Raw genomic sequence first — 24826 nt, forward strand, 5'->3', positions numbered from 1 at the left:
CAAGCCCTGCTTTTTCTCATGCAGACTGCTTACATACAGTCTGATCGCTCCTCTTTATCTCTCCAGGGCTTAAAAAAAGTCATCTCTCAAGTGGACTGCGGCAATGGCTTTATGACTGGCTCCCCTGTGTCTAGCCTGTACCATTTGTGATTTGTCTTCTGCACCACCACATACACTCATATTACAACTCAGCTCAAGAACCTTTAATGGTTCTTCATTCTTTATCCTAGGGATTCCCTAGGATCGACATCTTCTGATCACATATACTTCTGACAGTGCCAGTTGGAGGGGCCCAACCCCCGAGAGCACGTACATTTACGTATAAATTAAGACATACTAAAAAAAAATACTCATAAAGTACATTTTATATAGTTAGTTATAAAAATATACTGTACTACTAATATTGTAAAATACACAAGTAGAGGAACTGATTAAGGAGAGAATACATGTGCACACATGCATGCATATACACGATTTGCTAACATTTTGAAGAACTGCCTTGTGTACCCCTGAGGTGACATAACATGACTCTGGAGAACACAGCTAAGGATAGGACATAAATTCTTTAGTACAGTATCTGCCGTGTCATAACAACATGCTCTCAATTCTTCCCATCTCTTACCCCCACCTCACATAACCTGCCCTTGATTCAGTCACCCAAAGCTATTGGCTACTTTCCCAACATAAAATGTTTCCATTGTCTGTCTGGAATACCTTCCACTACCTGAAAATTCCCACTTACTCTTCAAGACCTGTCTCAAATGTTACCTCTTTCATGCAACTTCCTGGTCCCATTCTTTTTATTCATACCTTCATACACTACGGTGCGGTGATCATCGTCATTACCTCTCTTTCTTTCTTCCCCTAGATTCCAAGCATGGGTAAGGGCAGGGTCTCCCCTTTCAGACCCACCAAACCACAGGGCACCAAGTTATTAACATATGACATAAAAATAATGATTACTTCTTCTATCTAAGTTACACATTATCAAATCAGAACATAAACTTCAGGACAGCATTATGTTTTCACGTGTTCCCAGACAGATGTTCAAAAGCTACGAGTATAAAGAATAACCAAAGCTCGGCCTGGTTTAACTGGGGAAATAATTAACAAAAATGTAGTCTAATAAGAGTATCAAAAAAACCAAGAACATTTATATACATTAGAGGCAGAGATTTTAAATACCTAAGACTTCTCTGATAGTAATTTCAATGACAGCTGCTAGGTACTGAATAGTTACCAAATGCCAAGCACAGTGCTGGGATATTGCATAATGCCCTCACTGAAGCTCCTTTCTGCTACCAAGTGCTCTAGTCAATTGCAACTCTGTTTCTCGTCTAAGCTGGCGGGTCCAGGGAGCATTTCAGTGTTCACACCACTTGGCAAATCACTTTGTATTTGCAAAACTGAATCTTGCAAATCTTAAAATTATGAAACGTTAAGGACCAGAAAAGGGTTTAGAACTCATTTAATCCAGGCCCCTCATTTTACAGACGGGGGAACTGAGGCCTGCAGAAGTGAATTCACTAAAGGTCACAAACATGTGAGAACCCGGGTATCCTAAACTGCCAGTTTATTTTCTTTGTTCCACCTCCTGCCTGAAAACAGAAATCAACTTTTCTCTTGGCCACTCACTAAAGTACCCATAGAGCTAATTGTTGATTACCTAAGGAGGCATATTCATCTGCATCTAAATTACAGACTTTCTACATTTATCTCTTCTACATACTGATATACTATGTTTAACTTTCTAATATGCAAGTATTTAAAACTAAGTCTTAAGCAAAAACAAAAACAAAAAAACCAAACAAACAAAAAAACCCAAAACAAAAAAGCTCTTAGTTAGAATCATTAGTAAACCTTCTTACAACCCAGCACTTGGTACCTGAATGTGCTCTTTCGTGATGAGCCAGGGTCGGTGTGCTAGCAGCTTATTTATTTCATTAAGATTCTTCAGTCTTTGTGGTACGTATTCCAAGCCATTCAACCACTCAGCAATCCCTCCTGTCTTTAAAAATTCATCCACGTGCATGTTTATTAAGTAAGAACACTGATGTCTAGCTGCAGCCTAAAACACAAAAAGAGTTAGTTGACAGAACCATCATGGTAAAAGTCTTAGTCTACTATTTCTAAACAAATCATTTATTTGGCATTTAATAATTTTAACACCAGTAATTCTTTTCTTACAGATTCCTCTTCCTTCTAAAACTTCTATCACAATACTGCCATAGATTCCTGACTCAATACACGTGGCTGATATCTGTACAAGCAAACACTTGTCACATGAAGGCAATTCCTTCCTCATCCAGAAGCTGGCACAGATCAACCTAGAATCCACTTTGTAGCTGTGTCAAGAAAATACATGTCCGTTTCATTATGGTAAGTGATATAAACTATATTCTACCTGAGACACAGTAAAAGCTCACTAACTTGTATTCTCCCCACTCAAGAAGGCAGGCTAATTTGGCCGTCTCTCTTACCCTGGCAAGATAACTGTGATTTCAGAATTATCTGTGCACATCAGCCCTACTGAGATAAAACTGAAGCCGGCGGACACTGTTCCTTCATATGCAGTCAAAACCGCCAATCTGGGAAATCCATGCGAAGCAGACTTTTCACAGCTCTCTTCCCCAGGAACTGCCTCTCAGCGAAATAGCAGTGTTTGCTCGTTCTGTTTTCTGTATCTTGTTTCTCTCTTAGTTTGTGATCATTCTAAGTCTGGCTTCGGCCTGTCGTCAACACTGTAAGCCGGAATTACAGTCTCGGGCGTGTTCATCAGTCGACAGAACACAGAACGCTGCCCTTCTCTTGTTTAAAACCGCAGGGAGTGCATAAACAGGATCATCACGTTAAACTAGCCTGCTAACTCCCCAGCTGTTCTCCTACACTCTCAACACATGGCACTTGGGCCATGTCCCTCCTCTTTTTCTCCACTAACAGTCCAACTGTAACACTGTTTCTTTCTATCCTTCTCGCTCCTGCTGCCTACCATCCCGATTTATAATTCTCTCCCCACCCCCAGCGAAACATTAACTAGTTTGTACCAAGTACGATACTTGGCAGTGTTATCATCCATTTAAGAATTCTCTCATCCAGAGTCTCCACTGGTGCTGATACTTTTCTTTGGCCAAATTAGTGATGCACTTCACGTATTAAACGGCTAAACAAGAGGTCACAACCAACCTGTTTCATATTCGTAATAAAAACAAGGTGTCAGTAGCAAACCCCAAACTTGTGGGATATTAGGGGTATCGCTTTGGACCCTAGATGCATCATTAACAAGAGAAGAGACTGACACACTTAAGTGAGAAATATTCAGTGCCTTAAGGAATTTGAAAGCAGTCAAAATGTATCCAAGAGACGGTGTCCGAAAAGCCACGGGCTTCTTCAATTCTTAGTTCTACAAAATGATACGCAGCTCTACACACACGAACACACACACACACACACACACACACACACACACACACACACACACTAGAAGGGCGGAGAAGGAGCGCGCGAGGACGACGTCCCGCGAATCAGGAGCCGGGGAACCCAGCGCACCATTATTGCGATGTAGTGCCGGTGCGGCAGAGGAAGGGGGCCGTCCATGCGCAGCATGTAGAACTGGCTCCGCAGGAAAGACTCCAGGTACTGAGCGTGCAAACTCATGACCTGTGTGATGTTGTCCAGGCGACCGGATGTAGAGTATTCTTCCACGAGAAAGTTAGTACGTTCATCCACTGTGTTTGCTTGGACAACCTTAACAGTCAAGAAACGCACAAAATGATTACCGAGAACTAACGTATCTTTCGTTGACCGAAATTATGCCACCATCGGAGCAAATGAATGTTCTTTTCATATGAACAGACACTGAAATTACGCAGTTGCTCAGGCTAGAAACAGAAATAAAAAAAAAAAAAAAAAAAAAAAAAAAAAAAAAGAAGGCACCACTCTTTCTTGGCTCTGGGACCACCATTTATTAGACAACAAATGTCGAGTTATCAAACACTATACACACAGCTACGAGTCTGGAGAAAAGAAGCTTCCATCTGCTGCACCAGGCACATAAGGCAAAATTTTCAGGGCCCACTTGCCTGGCCGTTATTACACCACTTCGTGGTGAGGCGAAAGCAGTGGCATTTGATTCATGTATTTACAATTTTATCGCAACGGCCCACGAAGATACTTAATCACATAATCTTAAGGCAAATATTTTCGGTCTGATCTTTTGCTTGTTTTCGTTCAACATAAAATAAAAAGCTTTCTGAAGTTCTTTTAGGGACAAAGGAAAATATAATTTGTAGAAAGTGTTCATTGGAAAAATTAGTAAGGACACTAGAATACGGTCATTCCTATTTTCAGCCTATTGTATTAATGACTACAAACAAGGTCAGTTATTAAAATGGACGTCCTCCATCCCAGGGAATCAAAAGAGCTGTCTCAAGAATACATGAGTCCATATAGCTTTATACACAATGACAGCTTGGGCATCACACCAAGAATTGACTCTGAAGGTGCTAAGAGCTTATCAGCACCTTGTAGAAGAGAGCTGGCTCTGTGGGAATTAATGGACAGGAGATGAATATTTCTATGATTGGTTCATTACTTACTGATACTTTAGAATTAGAATTCCAGACTTAAGAATATTTTCCCCACTTTAGATTCAGAATGAAATTCGAGCTCTTGCATCGAGTTAACAGCACAGCCTGGTCTAGAATCCAGATTTTCTGAAGTCCAGGCTAATGGTCTTTCTAAAGACCGGTACTGCTATCAGAAACTCTGTTTACTCTTTAGGGCTGGCTTCACAGTCTCTTCTGAAAAAATAAGTACAAATTACACAAAGGCACTATTGACTGAGGAAAATGTAATCCCAAAGGAAATACAATGTTTGAAAAGTGTGAACTGTGAGGAAATGTTAATTACAATGGTGTAAAAGAGCAATTTCAGTTCAGCTAGTTAAAAAGCCACATACACTTTCATTTGCCCATTTCCCCACATTTTGTCAACTACAGGGACCAAGTGATGTGAACAGCAGTAAGATCTGGGTCAACCACGTGTCATTAAAAAGAGATTTGTTGGTTTGGTTTTGTTTTCCCCAGCAGTTTCTTTTGTTTAACTGATGCGGAAGACAGTAATAGATGCAAGAGGTCCCGAAAACAGTGGTGGCTTCTGCAAACCAGATGACCTTCAGATACACAGCGTGAACACAGCTGTTTCTGGAAGTCTTTATGTATATGAGGCAATCACTCCGCCAAGAGCCGCCCCTACCCTGTCTGAGGAAAATGGGCATCGGCACAGCTGTCTTTCTAATGACTGGTCACTACCAAGATCAGCTAGAGATGCCGAGTTCTCCAAACATTACTGTTCACTTTCCTTTAACCTTTCCATTCAAACGGTGAGGTCACTAAAAAAGCAAAATGAAGATGAAGAAAAACTGACACTGGCCATGACCTGGTAGACATTCTTCAAATTCTATTCTTCCCTTCTGTTCAGAAAATGCCCCGCAGATAAGAGCTGCTCTGTAAACAATCTTTTTTGACTACTTTAAGAACAGTATAGGAATAACGCCAATGCTCTAAGATGAATGTCTTTGCAGTAAATAGTCAATCAGCATATACAATCATATTCAGTAAGTTAATAACTCCTTCAAGCAGAGAAAAACTCCTCAATCAGTGGTTCTTAAACTTTTCTTAGCTCAAGTTTCTATCTGCGAGGCACCTAGGAATCTAGGAAGTCCTGCACATTGCTATGATCTTTCATGGAGATGTATATCCACAAAACAGGCACAAATCTTCTATTGGTTATAATTTCCTTTGCATTATGTTTTACAACCTCTCTTTCTTGCATTTACCATCTTGACTCCCCACCTTCACCAAAGGTACAGATTATACAGATTATATTGACATTCCGCCCGGAGACTTAGAACCAAAACAAAAGAGTAATTGCTAATGATGTAACAGCATGTTTTGTTTAATAGGTTTAGTTGGGAAACTCATATTTTCATTTCAAAATATTTATTTTCTTAACATTTATATAACCTATATTCACCATGAAATGGTGGCTATTTAAAAACCCCAAAACCTTCAAGTTAATATTAAACTTAATTAAAAAAAAAAAAACTTCATTACTGTTAGCAGCTTTGTTCAGAAAAGTTATATTTGAAATCAAATAGGGTAAAATTTAATTTTTCTAACCTCATAGGACAACTAACTCTAAAATAAAAAGGCAGATTCTTATACACATAAACTTGCAAGTGACATTCAAAAGAAAATACCTCTGTGGTTCTCTGACATATAAATAAGAAACAAGAGCAAAACAGGTTTACTTCCATATTAAAAATGGAGAGGGGAGCCTGGGTGACTCATTCGGTTGAGCATCCACCTCTTAATCTTGACTCAGGTCATGATCTCACAGTTAGTGAGATCGAGCCTCATGTCGGGCTCTGTGCTGACAGAGTGGAGCCTGCTTAGGATTCTCTCTATCTGCCCCTCCCCTCCCCCCAAAATAAATAAACTTAAAAAAATATTTAAAAAAATGGAAATATTCTTTGATATAATGAAGTTGCTTTTTTGTGAGTCACACTTAGTGTATTTTAACACAGATAAACTTACTTCCTTCTCTGGAATAAAGGCACTTGGTCCTCTTGTCAAGGGTTGAGACACTCTGATTCTTTTATCCTGTTTTTAAAAGAAAAGTTTTATGTATTAATGATGACTTTCTAAGGAAAGTTAAATTGGTACAGATTTATTGCTGAGGTACTCAACCAAATTGAATAAATAAATAGAATTATATAAAATCAAAATAAAGTTTAAATCTCAGAACCCAGGAAATCTAGCAATCGCACTACTGGGTATTTACCCAGAGAATACAAGAACACGAATTCAAAGGGATGCACGCATCCCTATGTTTATAGCACCATTACTTAGAATAGCCAAGATATGGAAGCAGCCCCAGTGTCCATCCATTGATGGATGGACAAAAAAGAAGTGAGATATTTCACTGTGTGTATGTATATATATGTATACATACACACAGCGGAATATCATTCAGCCATAAAAAAGAACGAAGTCTTGGGGCACCAGGGTGGCTCAGTCGGTTGAGTGTCCGACTTCGGCTCAGGTCATGATCTCGCGGTTAGTGAGTTTGAGCCCCTCGTCGGGCTCTGTGCTGACAGCTCAGAGCCTGGAGCCTGCTTCGGATTCTGTGTCTCCCTCTCTCTCTGCCCCACCCCTGCTTGTGCTCTGTCTCTCTCTGTCTTTCAAAAAATGAATAAACATTAAAAAAAAAATAAAAAAAAAAAAGAACGAAGTCTTGCCATTTGCAACAACATGAATGTACCTAGAGAGTATAAATAAATCAGTTAGAGAAAGACAAATAGCATATGATTTCACTCCTATGTGGAATTTAAGAAACAAAACAAACATACAAGGGGGAAAAAATAAGAGAGAGAGAGACAAAACAAGAAACACTCTTAACTACAGAGGACAAACTGATGGTTGCCAGAGGGGAGGGGGGAGGGGGATGGGTGAAACAGGTGATGGGGATTAAGGAGTGCACTTGAGACAAGCTCCGGGTGATGTAAGGGAAGTGCTGAATCGCTACAGTGTATACCTGAAGCTAATATGAAAACTGTATTTAACTAACTGGAATCAAAATAAAACTTAAAAACAAAAACAGATAATGGGGCAAGCTCCTATCCCAGCGCGGGATACACAGTAGGCTTCTGAAATTTCATTTCCCTTTGTCATATTCTGTAGCACCAGAGATTTTTAGCCCGTTTTTGACATGGCTGAAAACGGTCGGTCTCCCTAATAAAATCGTATCTGATATTATACTAGCGGACTGTTACACCTCAATCTGAGCTACAACGAAAGGTGGAATTCAGAGGATTGCTTGCGACTCCTCAGAGCAATGACCTGACCTGTGGGGGTTTTTCCTGAATAAGGCAGGAATAAACATGCCCAAGATAAAGTTGTGAAGCTTTAAGAAAAAATGTGAAACGTGGAGAAGTGGAGGTTCACTTAATCCAAGAAATGGAGAGCACAGTGATGCTTAGGGCAACTCTTGCTACACTGAGAAGGAACTGGTAGACCGCCAATGGTGTGTCTGAGGGTTAGAGTTTTTCAAGTTAGAAAATTTTTGTTAAAAAATTTTTAATTAAAAATATATGTGGTATCCCTATTTAAGTGTGATATCCACAAAGCCAAAAATATTTCAATCAGGTAATAATAACTTCTCTGCAGGCATGTTGAAGAGCAGAAATGGTCAGAGGGAGGCTCTCAAATCTTTGAAGTCCTTCTTAGCCAGAAGGAGAGAGAGGAGAGCCACTTAATTTTCTATAATAAAAGCAATATTCTTGGGGCGCCCGGGTGGCTCAGTTGGTTGGGCGGCCGACTTCGGCTCAGGTCATGATCTCGCGGTCCGTGAGTTCGAGCCCCGCGTCGGGCTCTGTGCTGACAGCTCAGAGCCTGGAGCCTGTTTCAGATTCTGTGTCTCCCTCTCGCTGACCCTCCCCTGTTCATGCTCTATCTCTCTCTGTCTCAAAAATAAATAAAACGTTAAAAAAAAAATTAAAAAAAAAAAAAAAAGCAATATTCTAAAGTTCTAAAAAAGAAGCCCTAAGAAACCGCAACACAAAAATGGGGACTATGCTTACCCCACACACAAAAATTGTCTCAATATGGATTAAAGACTTGAATGGAGGGGTGCCCACTCTTGATTTTGACTCAGGTCATGATCCCACGGTCGGGGGATCGAGCTCAGCGTTGGCTCCCTCTTTCTCTGCCCCTCCCCCACCTGCATGAGCGTTTTCTCTCTCAAAAATGAATAATAAACTTAAAAAAAATTAAAAATAGAACTACCATATGATCTAGCCATCCTACTGCTAGGAACTTATCTGAAGAAAATGAAAACACTAATTTGGAAAGATATAAATACACCTCTATGTTTACTGCAGCATTATTTACAATAATCAAGATATGGAAATAATCTAAGTATTCATGAATGGATGAATGGGTAAAGATGTACTATACTGTATATGACAATGGAATACCTTTCAGCCATAAAAAAAGAAAGGAATCTTTCCATCTGTGACAACACGAATAGACCTTGAGGACATTATGCCAAATGACGGAAGTTAGACAAAGGTAAATACTGTATGATTTCACTACATGTGGAATCTAAATGATAAAAAAAATGAACACACAAAACCAAACCAAACTCCTAGACAGAGAAAACCGATGGCTGACTCCCAGAGGGGAGAAGGGTGGAGAGGTGGGCAAAGTGGTGAGGAAGATAAAGAGGCACCAACTTCCAGTTATAAAACGAGTAAGTCACAGGGATCGATGTGCAGCACGGCGACTACGGTCAATAATATTGCATAGCAAATTTGAAAGTTGCTAAGAAAGTAATTCTTAAAAAGTTCTCATCACAAGACCAAAAAATGTGGAACTCTGCATGGTGACAGACGGTAACTCGACTTTTGCAATGTAGGTGAGCATCGGATCATTATGTTGTACACCTGAAACTAACACAATTTATGTCAATGTCACGGTTGACAAAGATTATAAAGACTGCGTGGGAAATCAAACATGAGAACAGAGGTCTACTGGAAAAGAGTGTACTAAGTTTCAGATGCCACTAAGTCCTCCTCAGGAAACCTGTAAACTGAGGAAGCCACTCTAAACGGTTCCTTATGCAAGGATGGCAGTATCTAGTTCACGTGACCTCGTCTCCTGGCCACAGCAGACTAGACCAATCAACACAGAGGTTCATCTGCAGCCTACGGGTGCCTTGATGCAAAAGTTCTGCCCAAACAGAATTGAGGGTACTCAGCTGGACCCCTAAGATCTAGAGTTGCTAGACTTGTATGAAAGGAATGCACTGTGACAGAGAGAAGAGCAACAAAATAGCACTCAGAAGCAGAGCAGAGAACACAAGAAGGAAGCATTAGAGGAGGCAACAATAGTACCTGCTTCCAAGGAGAACAGCACTAGAGTTTCTATGGAGTCACTAGAGGAAGTCAAGTCTAACCGTGGGCTCTCCTGTGTCTTTTTCTCCCTTCCTCCTGCCCCTTTCTCCCTCCAGGAAGGTAGCCAGAATCTTTTTTATTCCTTACAATCAGAAAGCCTACCAAACACAAAATAGCTAATCAAATCCCTTACTTCAATCGCAGTTACAAAACAAACTGACAAAAGGAGGCGGCCAGGCATTCAACGAGTTTTTGAGAACCTAATCAGATACTGCGTCAGACTCGGGGCATACAGAGGAAGTGAAACAGAAAGGGTCCCTGCCCTCATGAGCCTGGCACACAATCCCCATCAATTTTCGGAATCGTATCAGAATAAATACATTGAATAATGGTCACCTAAACCTGCTCAAGTTTCAGAAAGGCATCTAGGCTGTATTTATCAAGTAATGATAAGCATATCGCAGCCTACTGGTCAAATACACTAGAGGACTCCATGTAAAAAGGAGTGATTTAGAATTTCTAATATTGGCATTTCCGGTCTACATCAACCACAATCTAGTTTTACCCAGAAAAATAATTTAAAAGAAAATAACAGCTTTCGTCCCTCTGCTAGCCTCTGTAAGTTATAGAAAACAAAATTTCAAATATTCTCTTTATAGTACAGCCTAATTACATGAAAAGTAATTTCCTTGATGACTAATTATTTCAAATGAAAAAAGCAGTTAAGAGACTGTGAGGACCAATCACAGGTGTGAGGAGGAAAATGCCAATGGGGAGATGAGTGGAGGTTTTTATGTCCTTTAGAAATAATAAATAAAATTCAAAGAAAATATAGGGAAGGAAAAATAAACTAAAAGTGTACAAAGGGACTGTGGGAGACAAAGAATGATTTACTACCAATATGACTGGTTTCTAAAAATCACTACGTAATTCAGTTAATAAATCAGGTCATGATTTCAGGGTTCGTAGGACTGAGCCCCACAACTGGCTCTGCGCTCACAAGGCAGAGCCTGCTTGGGATTCTCTCCCCCCACTCTGCCCCTCCCCTGCTCACGCTCTCCCTCTTTGTGTGTCAGAAATAAAGAAACTTTATGTAACAACAACAACAAGCATCCAGGACTGATTTCCTACCTCATTCATACCCCGATTAACTTTTCTGAAGTCCCTAGACCTGTGTTGCCTTGTAAGGTAGTCATCAGCCACATGTGACTACATCTAGATTAATTAAAGCTAAATAAAGTTAAAAGTACAGTTCCTCAGTCACACTAGCCACACTTCACACACTCACCAGCCACATGCGCCCATGGCTACTGCAAAGGACAGTGCAGACATTCCCGTGTGCCAAGGCAGAAGGTTCTGCCAGACAGCACCTCTCTAGACTCTTCATTTACTTTTTTAAAATCACATCTTAGGCATTTTTAATGCCTTTTTGACACGAGAAATGATTTCTCTGCTGAGCTATCAGCTTGATGATCACACCTCCTCAATCCCATAACCAAGCATTTTAACGTAATTGCAGAAATGCTCTCAAATTAAGAGTGAATCCAGAGAAGGACAATTCAGGAAAAACACACAAAATCGGCCCGTTCCAAGAATCGTCATCTCCGTTTCTGTTCGTATTACAGATCGTCTCCAGAAAAATAAAAACTGTTTCTCCCTTTCAAAAAATTATGCTAAGAACCACATAACATGAGACCTACCCTCGGGACAAGTCAGGTAGTACGGTACAGTATTGTTAACTGTTAAGTACAATGTTATACAACAGATGTCTAGGACTTTTTCTCTTGCATAACTGAAATTTTATACCCACTGAACAACAACTCTGCTTTTCCCTCCACCCCCCCCCCCTCCCCACCCCAGCCCTTGGCAACCACTACTTTTGTGGTTTTCACACAAGCGTGCTCTTCAGATCCCAGCTGAGATGCTCCTTACACAATGGCCAGTTTTCTTGCCTCCTTGCATGATTCAGATGTGTCCCCTTGGTTGCTTCCATAACGCCGGACCACCTGATCTACCTAGTCTTTGGCCATTTTTACACTTTTCCTAGACACCCTCTGCCTTTGTTTCATGAACAGTCGTTCTCTCAAGTGAGTATTTTCCTCCAGGGCTTCCATCTTCCTTACATAAAACCACATTTACTGAATGGTGTGACAGTCACTGTCCTGGGGAGAGGATGGAGGAGAGAAAGGGGCATGTGAATGAAAACGAGCAAGCCATGCAATGGACTCCTTGTATCTGGCTCTTCTCTGCCCTTCAGTCTGGCTTTGGGGCGCTTTGATTGGCCTGTGACATCACCTGTTTGTACTCTCTGCACCTTAAAACCAAGCTTAAAACTAACCTTCTATCCCAGAGCCACTGTCCCGTCTCACCTTCCTGTCTGACTTATAAAATCACTGCCACGCACCAGTAGCCCTGGTTCCGATTCAGAGTTATCTTGGACTCTGCACCCTACGAGTCTGCGTTCAAACACTAGACAAATCCTGTAACTGCCTTTTCCCAACTAAAGCTTTAAGTCATCCTCTCCACAGATCCTCCCCAGCCACAGGAGTTGAGAAATACTTTCCTCTCACAAATAAGAATAATTTTCACTTGTTCCCTCTTTTCGGGAGGCTTTGAGAACATAACACACACAAAAATGCAAAGCACCTGGGGGGCTCAGCCGGTTAAGCATCTGACTCTTGATTTCAGGTCAGGTCATGATCTCACAGTTCATGAGTTCGGGCCCCGCGTCCAGCCCCAGGTCCAGCCTGGCGTCGAGCCCCACACTGATACTACCAGCATGGAGCCTGCTTGGGATCTTCTCTCTCAAAAATAAACATTTAAAAAAAAATGCAAAGCACAATACAAAATAAGGTCTTAGTTTTATTTTTCTTCTGCCAATTTTCCCTAATGTAAAACAAAACAAAGCACCCAAACTAGAAGAGCTATATTTTCTCAACAGATGCTGCTCTAATTCAAGAATTCAAGGGTTGTTCTAGAAGTGAAAGTCACCTGCAGCTGCATTAGTTTTGAGAAGAATAGTGCCATATTTTCCTCTTTCTAAGTATAAAACTAATATCTTATTCTGCAAAAACAAATGGTTTTGTTTGTACTAGCGACTCTTGTACAATGGCCTTGTTTTATTCCTACAAACATCGAAAATCCCAGGGCGCCGGTCTGGCTCAGTTGGTGGAGCATGTGACTCTTGATCTTTGGGGTTGTGGGTTCAAGCCCCACGTTGGGTTTAGAAAAATTAAAAAATGTAAAAACATCTAAAATCCCAAAATTGGGGCGCCTGGGTGGCTCAGTCGGGTTAAGTGTCCGACTTCGGCTCAGGTCATGATCTCACAGTCCGTGAGTTCGAGCCCTGCGTCGGGCTCTGTGCTGACAGCTCAGAGCCTGGAGCCTGTTTCAGATTCTGTGTCTCCCTCTCTCTGACCCTCCCCCGTTCATGCTCTGTCTCTCTCTGTCTCAAAAATAAATAAACGTTAAAAAAAAAAAAATTAAAAAAAATAAAATAAAATCCCCAAATTAGCCCTTAAGGTTTTTGAAGCTACACTGTCCATTACAGTAGCCACTAGTCACAATATGGCAATTGAAATTTAAGTTAACATTCAATAAAGTTAAAAATTTAGTGCCTTAATTACACTTGTCATGTCTGATGGTGTACAACAGTCACATGTTGCTAATGAGTGTCATGCTGTATACAATGCCAATCTAGACTTTTCGAATCATCGCCAAAGGGTCTGTGGTACAGCATTGCTCCATAACATCAATCAGTCCTGACTTTAGCAACTGGGATGTTGCAAAAATACAGAATGGTTAAAATTTCAGGGATGAATATAAGCATAATAAACATGTATCACGTATTACAGTCACTTTATGGAAATCAAATCAAAGTTAATTTGCATATTAAAACTGGAAAACCAACAAATTAACTGTAATGGCAGAAAAGCCGGAAGATCCCATTCTTTGGAGTCTTAATTTGATGACAATATTCAAATTACTAATGAAAAAGAAGAAAGTCTCTAAAATGTTGACTTTAGTGTTAAAAAATCAAAGAGTATAGAAAATTTCAAGAAACTTTAGACAACAGTAAATGTAATTGTGCTTTGTTTTCAAATGTCTTAGCAGTCACAGGATTTGTTTACATTTTTTTCCCACAAAACTCTAATTTCAATCAAGAAAAAAAAAATAGTTATAGGAACTGATATTCTGTCAGTTCTATGTGTTTTAAGATTGTTTTACAAGGGTTTTAAGGTCAAGAATGCTACCATAAGGAAAGTTTCTTTTTTTCAGATATGTCATTATAGCTGAAAGAATCTGTGCTTGAAATTCATCAGCAGAGATTATGCTTATTAAGTAATAATCTGCTAGAAAACACTGAAAGGATGAAGATTAATTATATTTAGAAAGTTGCTTCTTTTGACATGCAACAGCCAAGCAGTTTACCAGATAACTTTATATAAATTAATCCCAATAGGAAATTAAGATACTTGGAAGTTAGGAATTCTTAAAATTATGAGTTTTTAGAGGTAATCAACAAATTACTTGGCTCTAAAAAGCTGACTGCTCAGCGGAATTAATTTCTGCACTTCCTGCTCCTAAATACTTTTAATTAAATTTAATTTTTACCCATCTCACCAGTTTACAATGGAAAAGCAAAACACATAACATTCTATTTATTAAAACGTAAAAACCGCTTATGAATTTATCTCTATAGGACAGAAAAATACTGAGTAATATGTACAATTAAGTTTTTACATAGAGACACTTACAAGAAGAGCTTTTTTTTTCTTTTTATATCTTCAACATATAAAAATTATGGCAAGAACACCTGGGTGGTTCAGTCGATTAAGCGTCTGACTCTTGATCTTGGCTCAGGTCATGATCTCACGGTCTGTGAGATCGAGCCCCACATCAGGCTCACACTGACAGCCAGAGTCTGCTAGGGATTCTGTCTCCCTCTCTCTCTGCCCTCCCTTGTTCTCTCTCTCTCTCTCTCAATATAAATAAATAAACTTAATAAAATTTTTTAAAAATGATGGCAAAACAGAGATTTGACTCTACGGAGCATACTAATCCCACAGTTTTAAAAGATATCCTGAGAAGACAGTTTTATAGCCTCAACGTTCTTTTTTTTTTTTTTTTTTTTTTAACACATGACAGTGACAAAACATCTGACATATGAAACACATGCCCCAAACAGAGTTTTTAAGTGTGACTATAAGAAAGCCAACTGCAATTATCAACACGAATAGTACATTTCGGTTGTTGAATCTCCTTTTTTTACAGATGTTTCACTTTGGCACAAACCACTGCAAAAAGGGCAGAGATGGACAGGTGGCTCTATGCTATGAAATAATGCTGATGCCATTTTTTTATTCCTTGGCAGACAATTTCAGGAATAATGGCTGGCTTTATAAAAATTGATGACATTACATATTTCAGAGGAAAAGGGCAAATGGAGAGGAACAGAGATATAAACTCTCTCTATCCATACCTTAATGAGAAAAGAACAGGCTTCAAGATGAACTACAACAGAGGTAATTTTACGGTAAATTCACATTTAAATTTCTGTAATGACCTGGAATATACCTTATGTTCCCACCACCCAAAAATGGCCTAAAAGACAATTTAACAAAATTGTGACTTCTCCTACACTAGATTGTAATACGTTTTAGCCTACCTGATATTATAATAATGGAGATCTAAGGTTATTTTGTGAGAAAAGATATGGAAGCAGAAAATGGCAATTGTACCCAGGGGGAAATCTCACCAACATCTCTCCTATTCCTTAGAGTGAAGGGTGGTGCAAAGAACCACTGGGCATCAGAAGCCGAGCCAGGCATCGGAGGGTGTGGCAGAAATGCACTGACACTCCAAAGAACACTTCAAATTCCCCTTCACAGGTAGGGGATCCTGCCTCATTCTCAGGGCCTGGGCCCAAGAGTGGACTCCTTTGAACTGATCTAGTGAAAGAAAGCCTATCGAGTCCTTCCTATGACAGTAGCTCCAACCCTGGGTAGAATCACCAGAAGAACAATGCAAAGACCTTGTTGACTGTGAACTTCAGCATTAACAACACATACTGATGAAAATTTTAACTTGCAATCTCATAACACTTCCACCAAAAGCAATGCACTCATCAAGTGTATTTGTTTCAGTGATGTCTTTACCTCCTCATTCCCTTACTAGGCTGCCCAGTCCAGGTGGGCTCAGAAAGTGCCTTGTTCGTCTTTGAGGATTTCATCTTAATACAGTATACAGTGTGAGGGAAACGTCTCGTCCATTTCTGGAAGTCTTATGTAATCATCATTTAAATAATAGTATTTATCGATTTCATTTTTCAAAAAAGGAGCTCCAAGAAATAACGAGACATCATGATTAAGCAACTCTCATTAAAAAAATTAAAAACCTTGGTGTGCCAAAGTAGTAGGAACCATCTGGGAAATTTGTTTTACCAACTGTGGGCCTAAAGGTAGACAAACTCGCCTATGGAGAAGTGTTATTTGTCACTAGCAGGAATCAGTAATCATAGTTGTTGCGGTAGGTGTATTTAAGTATGCAAAGATGAATACGTCTCATCCCACCAATAATTAAACATGTATATCCATAGAGCAAAGGGTAGCTACTGAGTTAAATTTGCACTGCAGAATAGCTGAATTTCTAAATGAAAAAATTTCTAAATGACTTTCTAAATGTTGGCTAGTGCAAAATCTCTTAAATTTTACTCATTAGAACACACGGTGAACACGTGTGCAAAGTGCAGGCAAGTGCTTCCATTTTCATACTGACTACGGGATAGCAAACTTGCAAAAACGAAAGGACCACTAGCACCCTGTACAGCCACAGAGTGGCACAAATTTACAAAGGTGGAAACATTAAAAACAAATCGGAAGCTAGGATAGTCTTTAAACAGCACAAGTAGTATCATACTGCTAGCTAGGTAACCCTTTAGACCGGAGCCAATCTAAAATCGTGTTCATGTCCAAGGTCACCCGAGAGGCGAGCAGCAAAGAACACACCTCCCTTTCTACGTTCCATGTAATGCCACAGAGTAGCATGAATCCATCAAGTTAGAGTCACCTATAAATTAAAAGTTGGTAGTTCTGGGGCGCCTGGGTGGCTCAGTCAGTTAAGCGTCTGGCTCTTGATTTCGGCTCAGGTCACGATCTCACAGTTGTGAGATCGAGCCCCGCATCAGGCTCCGCGATAAGCGTGGAGCCTGCTTAGAATTCTCTGTCTCTCTCTCTGGTCCTCACCTGCTCTCTCTCTGTCTCTTTCAAAATAAATAAAAACATTTAAAAAAAAAATAAAAAAATAAAAGTTGGTAGTTCTAATACGGCAAGTCTTTTCTGTAGTCTGTGGAATTCAGATAGATTTGAACCAGCATTCCCCAAGACTCTGTCTTCCCTTTTTTATGTCTATTGAAATTCTCCCCATTCCTTGAGGTGCTAAGATCCAGCTCCAATACTGTCTCTTTTGGGCTCCCCTCCCCCCATTCCTACCAATTCCCAAGCTCTGCTATGAATTTAAAGCTATTCTTCTTAAGATTCACAATTTTGTTTCTCTTATAGCTATGAATGTGCATCATTATCTTATTACTCCTCTCAAACAATAAATAAGCACCTTAAAGAGCATGATCGATTTCTGATGCAATATCTGTAGTATTGCATAACACAGCAACATGAAAATAATAGCTACTCGTATATTTGTTGCACTGAATTTAGGAGACAGGAGTCTGGTACAGGCTCTTCCATCCTTTTACTCTTCTTTCAGCACGGCAAGAGCATCCTATGGACTTGAGGTCATTCTCTGTATTCTTATTGAGAAACAAGAAGTTAAACTAATAAACACAGTCCTGGATATCAATCCATTACCTTCCTCGTACCCTCTGAATTCCCTTATGTGACACTTTTTCCCACTTGTTTATTTTTTTATATTGATAAAACAAGCAATATCTGCAATTTCCTATAATCTGTAGTATTTTCTAGAAATCAGTAATAATGTTATAACATGCTGTGACACTAATCTTGAGCCACAAAGGCTCCTATATAAGTTTTTCAGCATTGAGCACTTTTTTTAAGAGATGCAGAAGTACGAAATATATGTGCTGACCATGCTATTAAAATTTTGGGCTAAAGTCCAAGAAAATGAGGAGAGAGAGGCGCCTGGGTGGCTCAATCAGTTGAGCGTCCAACTCTTGATTTAGGCTCAGGTCATGATCCCAGAGTCATGGGATTGAGCCCTGTGTGGAGCCTGCTTGAGATTCTCTCTCTCAAAAAAAAAAAAAAAAAAAAAAAAGAAGAGAGAACTATTACTCTTTGTATCTGAGAGATAACGCAAATCTGTAATAACTACCTAACTCAATACTTCCCTATTAACATATAGACAATATACTTTTCTACCACCAATTATAAGATCTCTCCCCAAGTTCCCCAAAAGTATTAACAAGAGACTTACATCCCTATAAACATTTTTTAAAGGGGCGCCTGGGTGGCTCAGTCGGTTAAGCATCCGACTTCAGCTCAGGTCACGATCTCGCGGTCTGTGAGTTCGAGCCCCACGTCGGGCTCTGGGCTGATGGCTCAGAGCCTGGAGCCTGCTTCTGATTCTGTGTCTCCCTCTCTCTCTGCCCCTTCCCCATTCATGCTCTGTCTCTCTCTGTCTCAAAAATAGACAAAACGTTAAAAAAAATTTTTTTTTAAAGTTTTGTATTCTGTAATAATAAAAACTCTCCTTGATTTTACAAAGATTTACTATTAAAATTATGTACTCGTTAGATTCAAAGACATTAAAATTGTGAGTTTTAGAAAGTAAGACTCCTATTAGAGACAAATACAGTTACATAATATTCTGATGGTAATCAGTATATGGTCGATAGTACAAGTCTTTTGGAGAAACAAAAAAAGTGCTGTGACTGTAGTTCCCTTGGTATACAGGGAAACATAGTCTTTTTCTTTTTAAATGTTCACTTACTGATTTGAGAGAGAGAGATAGCAAGCAAGCAGGGGAGGGGCAGAGAGAGAAGGAGAGAGAATCCCGAGCGGGCTCTACACTGTCAGCACCGAGTCGAATGCTGGGCTCAATCCCTCAAACCATGAGATCATTACCTGAGTTGAAACTAAGAGTCAGATGCTTAATTCACTGAGCCACCCAGGCGCCCCAATGGAAACACAGTTTTAAATCAAACTTCTATAACTCAGCATCTACTGACTAGGTTGTAAGAAAATCAAAAGGCCTTTATGTCACCCTACTGGAACACAAAACGCCAGGCCAGTTTCCAGATCCTTCAAGCCACAGTGATTAACAAAATACAGATCCCTTGCTTAGCTTAGAGGACGCAAAGGAAGAAAACATTAAATACAGTTGATTTCTAGAGATTCACAAAATGTAAGCATTTTCACCACTTGAAAACCAATACTTCTTTACACACTGAGTATTCAAAAATAACAAGAACTCATGCTCTTTGAATGGAGAAAATACCTTTCACACAGCCTTCCAGGAACACAACAGCTGAGCCAATTAAAGTATGCTTGATTTTACATTGAATTATACTCAACCTCAGTTTTAGTGAAATTTAAAAAGAAAAATGGAAGTTTCTGCGTAGTTTTGAAAAGAACTGTTGTGTTTTAATTTTTGCCCGGAATAGAAAAATCTGATCTGTAAATTCTCATTAAGTTCATTTCTGTTCTAAGTTGTCAAAGTCTATAAACAGAGGACTACAAAATTGTACTTTAATATTCACAAGGGAAGCTTAACACCTATTGTAATTACAATGAAAACCATTAATGGTTATGCTCATTTAAATGGATGGTTCACAAACTTCCTGATGTCAGGACATCTTTATGTTAAAATTATTGACCCCAGATGTAAGTAACATCTCTCAATAATCACCGTTTAAGGAATTAAACCAACGAACATTTCAAAAATTTATTTGTTTACATTTAAAAGTAAAAAAAAAAAACCATTACATGTTAACACAAATGAGTTTTTTGGAAACTATAAACAACAACAAATTACTGAGAAGAGAAGCATTATTTTACATTTGTGCAAATATCTGGCTTAATTAAAAAGAACTGGAGTCTTGCAGCACCTGGGTGGCTCAGTCGGTTGGGCGTCCGACTTCGGCTCAGGTCATGATCTCACAGTCCGTGAGTTCGAGCCCCGCGTCGCTCTGTGCTGACAGCTCGGAGCCTGGAGCCTGCTTTGGATTCTGTGTCTCCCTCTCTCTCTGCACCTCCCTCGTTCATGCTGACTCTCTCTCACCAATAAATAAGTGTTAAAAAATTAAAAAAAAAAGAAAAAGAGCTGGAGTCTTATATTTCCTTCTTCATTCAGAATGTTATCTGGTGCAGTGATTATACACCATGAGTAAAATCTGGCCTCACAAAGGTGTAGCTGTGAAAAGCAGGCATATTTTAATAGCCTTTTCACATAATTTTGCACATCCTTTGGTACTACACTAAAACCGGACAAATGGTAGTTTTTAAAAGTTTGTTGCACTGTGGAATCTGAAGCCTTATCAATAAACTCTTTACTCCATCACATTAAAAGCCATTGGCTTATCTTGTACTTTGAATCGATCATTTACCCACTTGTGCTTCTGTAATGTTAACCACTGGTCATTTAGAAAGTATTGGTTCCCTGGGCTTTGCGGGTTTTTAAAATATTGACACATTTAACATAAAATTAAAAATAAGATTTGTTACTACCACCACTGATCACATCAGAAACACCCGCAAGTACTGAGAAGTGGTCAAAGCTCATGGTAAAGGAAGTCTTCTAAAATTCTTTTCTCGTGAAAGCTCAAATTTTATCATTGGCAATAAATCCTGTCAGTTGTTCACCTTAAAGCGGCAGGCTCACCGTGTTCATTTTGTGAAAGACTGCTACATACCCAAGTCTGAAACGATGGTTATCAGTCATCCTTTCACGAAAAATGGTGTTCAATAAAATGAACAGTTTGACTCACAACTCAGTCACACTTGCTTTGCCTTGAGACAACCACCATGTTTGGCGAGCAGAAGAGCTTTGCCCATATTCTCTATTCTGAAACAGACTCAAAAAGGTAAGTATTCAATGGTCGAGATGTAATAAAATGTATAATCTCTACTGTCTCATCAACATCAAGATTATTCTTGAGTGAAATTGACTTGTTTACTGTGACTACAGGGCGGTGAGGAAAACAGGGGTTACCATTACCGTGTGATGCCTCTGCTCTGACTTGACCTAAGGTCTAGAGATCCACAGACTGCACTTTGGGAACCACTGATTGAAATAAATGTTTCCAATACGCTCTTGTCCCTCTTTTAATTATGTATCCTTATAAATGGTTTCAGTCATCCGCAAAAGGATTGCTACATTTAACCTTCATATTAAGACAAAGTATTAAGAAACTCTTAAGAACAATTATGATGGTTTGTTTTTCTCATTACTACATGGTCACAGAACTTCTATGGAAGCGCTCATTTTCTTATTTGTAAAATAAACATTCAATTACAAATGACCAAGCAAACCCTGTGGAAGAAGCACAATTTGGGAGTGGGGGCTACCTGTACCATGTAGTAAAATGTATTTCTATAAGTAAGAGTTGTGTTGACATATGAACACATGCACAAACCGATGAGCTTTCTTAATTATGGCTCAAAATCCAGAAACAATACAAAAAAAAAACAACCTCGTAGTTCAACCACACATGCACACACACATATGCATGTGCGCATACACACACATACACAATTTGCACGCTACCAAAATACCGTAAGCAAAATCAGATGGCAAATACTTGCAACTTAACACAGATAATAGTTAATTCTCTAATTTTATAATGAGCTCCTAAAAATCAAGAGGAAAAAACCAAAACCAAATCAAAAACTAGATAAAGAATGGGCATTAAGAGAAGAAATTACTCATAAAAGAGAAGAGCAAATATATTTCTTATATCAGATTGGCAAAAATCCAAGTTAGGCAACATATTATTTATTGACAACACTATAAGGGAACAGACACTCTCAAAACTTGTGGGAATGCCAAAATCAAAGAACTCTCACGGACAGGAATTTGACAACTCCTGGAAAAATTACATATGCATTTATCCTTTGACCCAGCAAGGTCACTTCTAAGAATCTATCCCATTGATACAGCCATAAAGAAGGATTAGGAAAATGTCTATGTACAAAAAGTAACTTGAACCTGAATCTAATCAAGCTCTGAGTCCAAACTTCAAGTTAACAGGAAACAGAGGGTTAGAGGCACACTTAAAAGACAACACGAGGAAACGCAGAAAAACATCCAGATTATGAAATATTCTGCAGGACAACTAGCCAACTGTTTAAAGGCCTGAGAAACAACAACAGCAGCAAAAGAGGAGAGACTACTCTTAAGTGAGACTTCCAAGACGTGGCTTTGGTGGACCTAATTCAGAAAAGGTCAACCCGAAAGACAGAAGCAATGGGAGGAAAATGAGTACGGTGAAATATTACATGGTATTAAGCAATTACTGCCAATTCTGTTAGGTGTGGTGTTACCACTGTAGTTATACAGGAATATATTCGCGTATTTTAGAAATGCATACTAACGAAGCAAGGGTAAAAGAAAACGGGTTTACGGGGCGCCTGGGTGGCTCAGTCGGTTAAGCGGCCGACTTTGGCTCAGGTCATGATCTCGCAGTCCGTGAGTTCAAGCCCCGAGTCGGGCTATGTGCTGACAGCTCGGAGCCTGGAGCCTGTTTCGGATTCTGTGTCTCCCTCTCTCTCTGACCCTCCCCCGTTCATGCTCTGTCTCTCCCTGTCTCAAAAATAAATAAATGTTAAAAAAAAAATTAAAAAAAAAGAAAATGGGTTTTGAGATCGAATTTAAATTACTTCAGCAACAATGACAATACCAGATCGAAAAAGTAAAAGTGGCAAAGTCTTAACCAATACTGAATTTGGCGATGGCTTTTGGAGGTTCAGTGTGCTATGTTTTCTGCTTTTGTACAGCTAGACATGTTTATGGTAATTTTTTTAATGGTGCCGATCAGTGCACCTGCCACATAACAGGCACTTATTACATGGCAATTATTAAAATAAAGTTGTGGTAACTTATAATACAACTAGAAGACGAAAAAATGTGTTACGTGTGTTTAAACCTTACTGAGATTAAAGTGAAACACTGGGACTTTTATAAAGAACTATTAATTTGTTCAATAGATGTTTTGTTTTTAAAAGGCTGTTATTTGGAAGGGCTTGGGCTGAGTACTGGGAGTATGAAGATAAAGCGTAAGTGCTGACCTCCAGGCAACATCAGGTAAATAAAAATGGATGTACAATTACAATAGACGTTAGGAGCTATAGCGGAGATGACCAAAGGAGGAATACTTAGCTCTGCCTGCAAGGCGGATCAAAAAAGCTTTCCCAATGGGATACATCTCTAGGAAGGGACAGAAGTGTTTCAGGCCACCTAGAAAATAGATGGGTATATGTGGGTACAACATCCCAGGTAAAAGGAATAGAAAATGTAAAGCTGTGGCACAGCTGGGGAACTACATGCTGTTCTACATTATCCCTGAGGGATTCCCTGAGGGAATAAGGCTAGAGACACAATAAGGCAAGAGTCATATCCTGAATGCCATACCAAAGAGTTTAGGACTTCATATAAATAACAGACAATATTAAACAGATTCTATTTATCTTTTAAGAAAACATTTCTGACATCGACGAGAAAATGGACTGGTGTGGGGGAGGCTGGAGAACAAAACACGTGTTAGAGGGCTACTATGATTTCTAGGAGAGAAGGCTTGGGTTAACTAAGCAGTAAGGATTAAGAAAAGGCATTTTGGGGAGAGCTACTTAGGAGACAGAATAAATGGAATGGACTGGCTGACTGGATACGAGAGGAGGTAGTGAGAGAAGTCTAGGCTGCCTCACAGAATGCTGAATTGGAAGCGTGGATAGATGGATAATGGTGACACCAACAGATAAAAAAGAAATAAGAGAAGGAGGCATCTTGGATTTAGGTGGACTCTAACAATCCTGAGATAGAAGTTTACAAGGTAGGTATACAGAAGGATATGCATTTCATGGAGATGAGACTGCTGGCAAGAGTGAAGTGTTTGATTATTTTCATCCACATTTAAAGACCCACACTTCCAGGGTGCCTGGGTGGCACAGTCGGTTGAGCATCAGACACTTGATTTGGGTTCAGGTCATGATCCCAGGGTCTTGAGATCAAGCCCCAGATCAGGCTCTGTGGTGAGTATGGGGTCTGCTTAAGATTCTCTCTCCCTCTGCCCCTCTCCCCCTGCTCATATGCCCTCTCTCTCTAAAATAAAAAAAATTAAAAACAAAACAAAACTTTGAAGGCATGCACTTCCTACCATTCAGGACACTCTAACATTTAATAGCAACCTCACACTAGGTTATCTTACTACCAGTTCACAAAGTCTCTTTTCGGGATGAGTATGTGTTCCATTTCCACCACCACTATCCCATTTTAATACATCATTATATCCCCAGCTATGGGGTTGGGGTGGGGGGAGCAAGGGGACAGTAGAAAGAAGAAGGCAAAGTTTTCAACCTTCTGCCCCTTGCATAGCTTTCCAGTATGTGTTTTCCAAGTGTTCTGACACGAGCACTTCACGTCAGCTACCCTGGTGTGCTGACTCCCAAAAACTCTTTGGCATATTTCTTTCTGTTTTAAACAATTTTTTTTTAATTTAAAAATTTATTCATTTTTGAGAGACAGAACATGAGTGGGGGAGGGACAGAGAGAGAAGGAGACACAGAATCCGAGGCAGACTCCAGGCTCTGAGCTATCAGCACAGAGCCCGACACGGGGCTCGAACTCACAGACTGCAAGATCATGACCCCTGAACTGAAGTCGGATGCTCAACCGACTGAGCCACCC

General features: G+C 39.6%; 1 protein-coding gene across 3 annotated transcripts in view; it reads right to left on the reverse strand.

Annotated features, from left to right (window-relative positions):
• SESN3 (sestrin 3) overlaps positions 1-24826 on the reverse strand; it is a 74579-nt gene that overhangs the window by 22429 nt on the left and 27324 nt on the right. For 2 of the 3 annotated variants that reach the window (XM_060605308.3, XM_060605307.3), the window contains exons 2-4: positions 6597-6662; positions 3547-3744; positions 1886-2068 (exon numbers count right to left, since the gene is read on the reverse strand). In XM_060605308.3, coding sequence (XP_060461291.1) covers positions 1886-2068; positions 3547-3654 — 291 coding nt within the window. In that variant the 5' untranslated portion in view covers positions 3655-3744; positions 6597-6662. Of the gene's footprint in view, positions 1-1885; positions 2069-3546; positions 3745-6596; positions 6663-17566; positions 17592-24826 lie in introns of those variants that run through there. The other variant, XM_078432972.2, reaches the window with a different exon arrangement.

This window comes from Panthera onca, chromosome D1 (assembly GCF_046562875.1).
Source record: "Panthera onca isolate mPanOnc1 chromosome D1, mPanOnc1 haplotype 2, whole genome shotgun sequence".
Lineage (NCBI taxonomy): Eukaryota > Metazoa > Chordata > Mammalia > Carnivora > Felidae > Panthera > Panthera onca.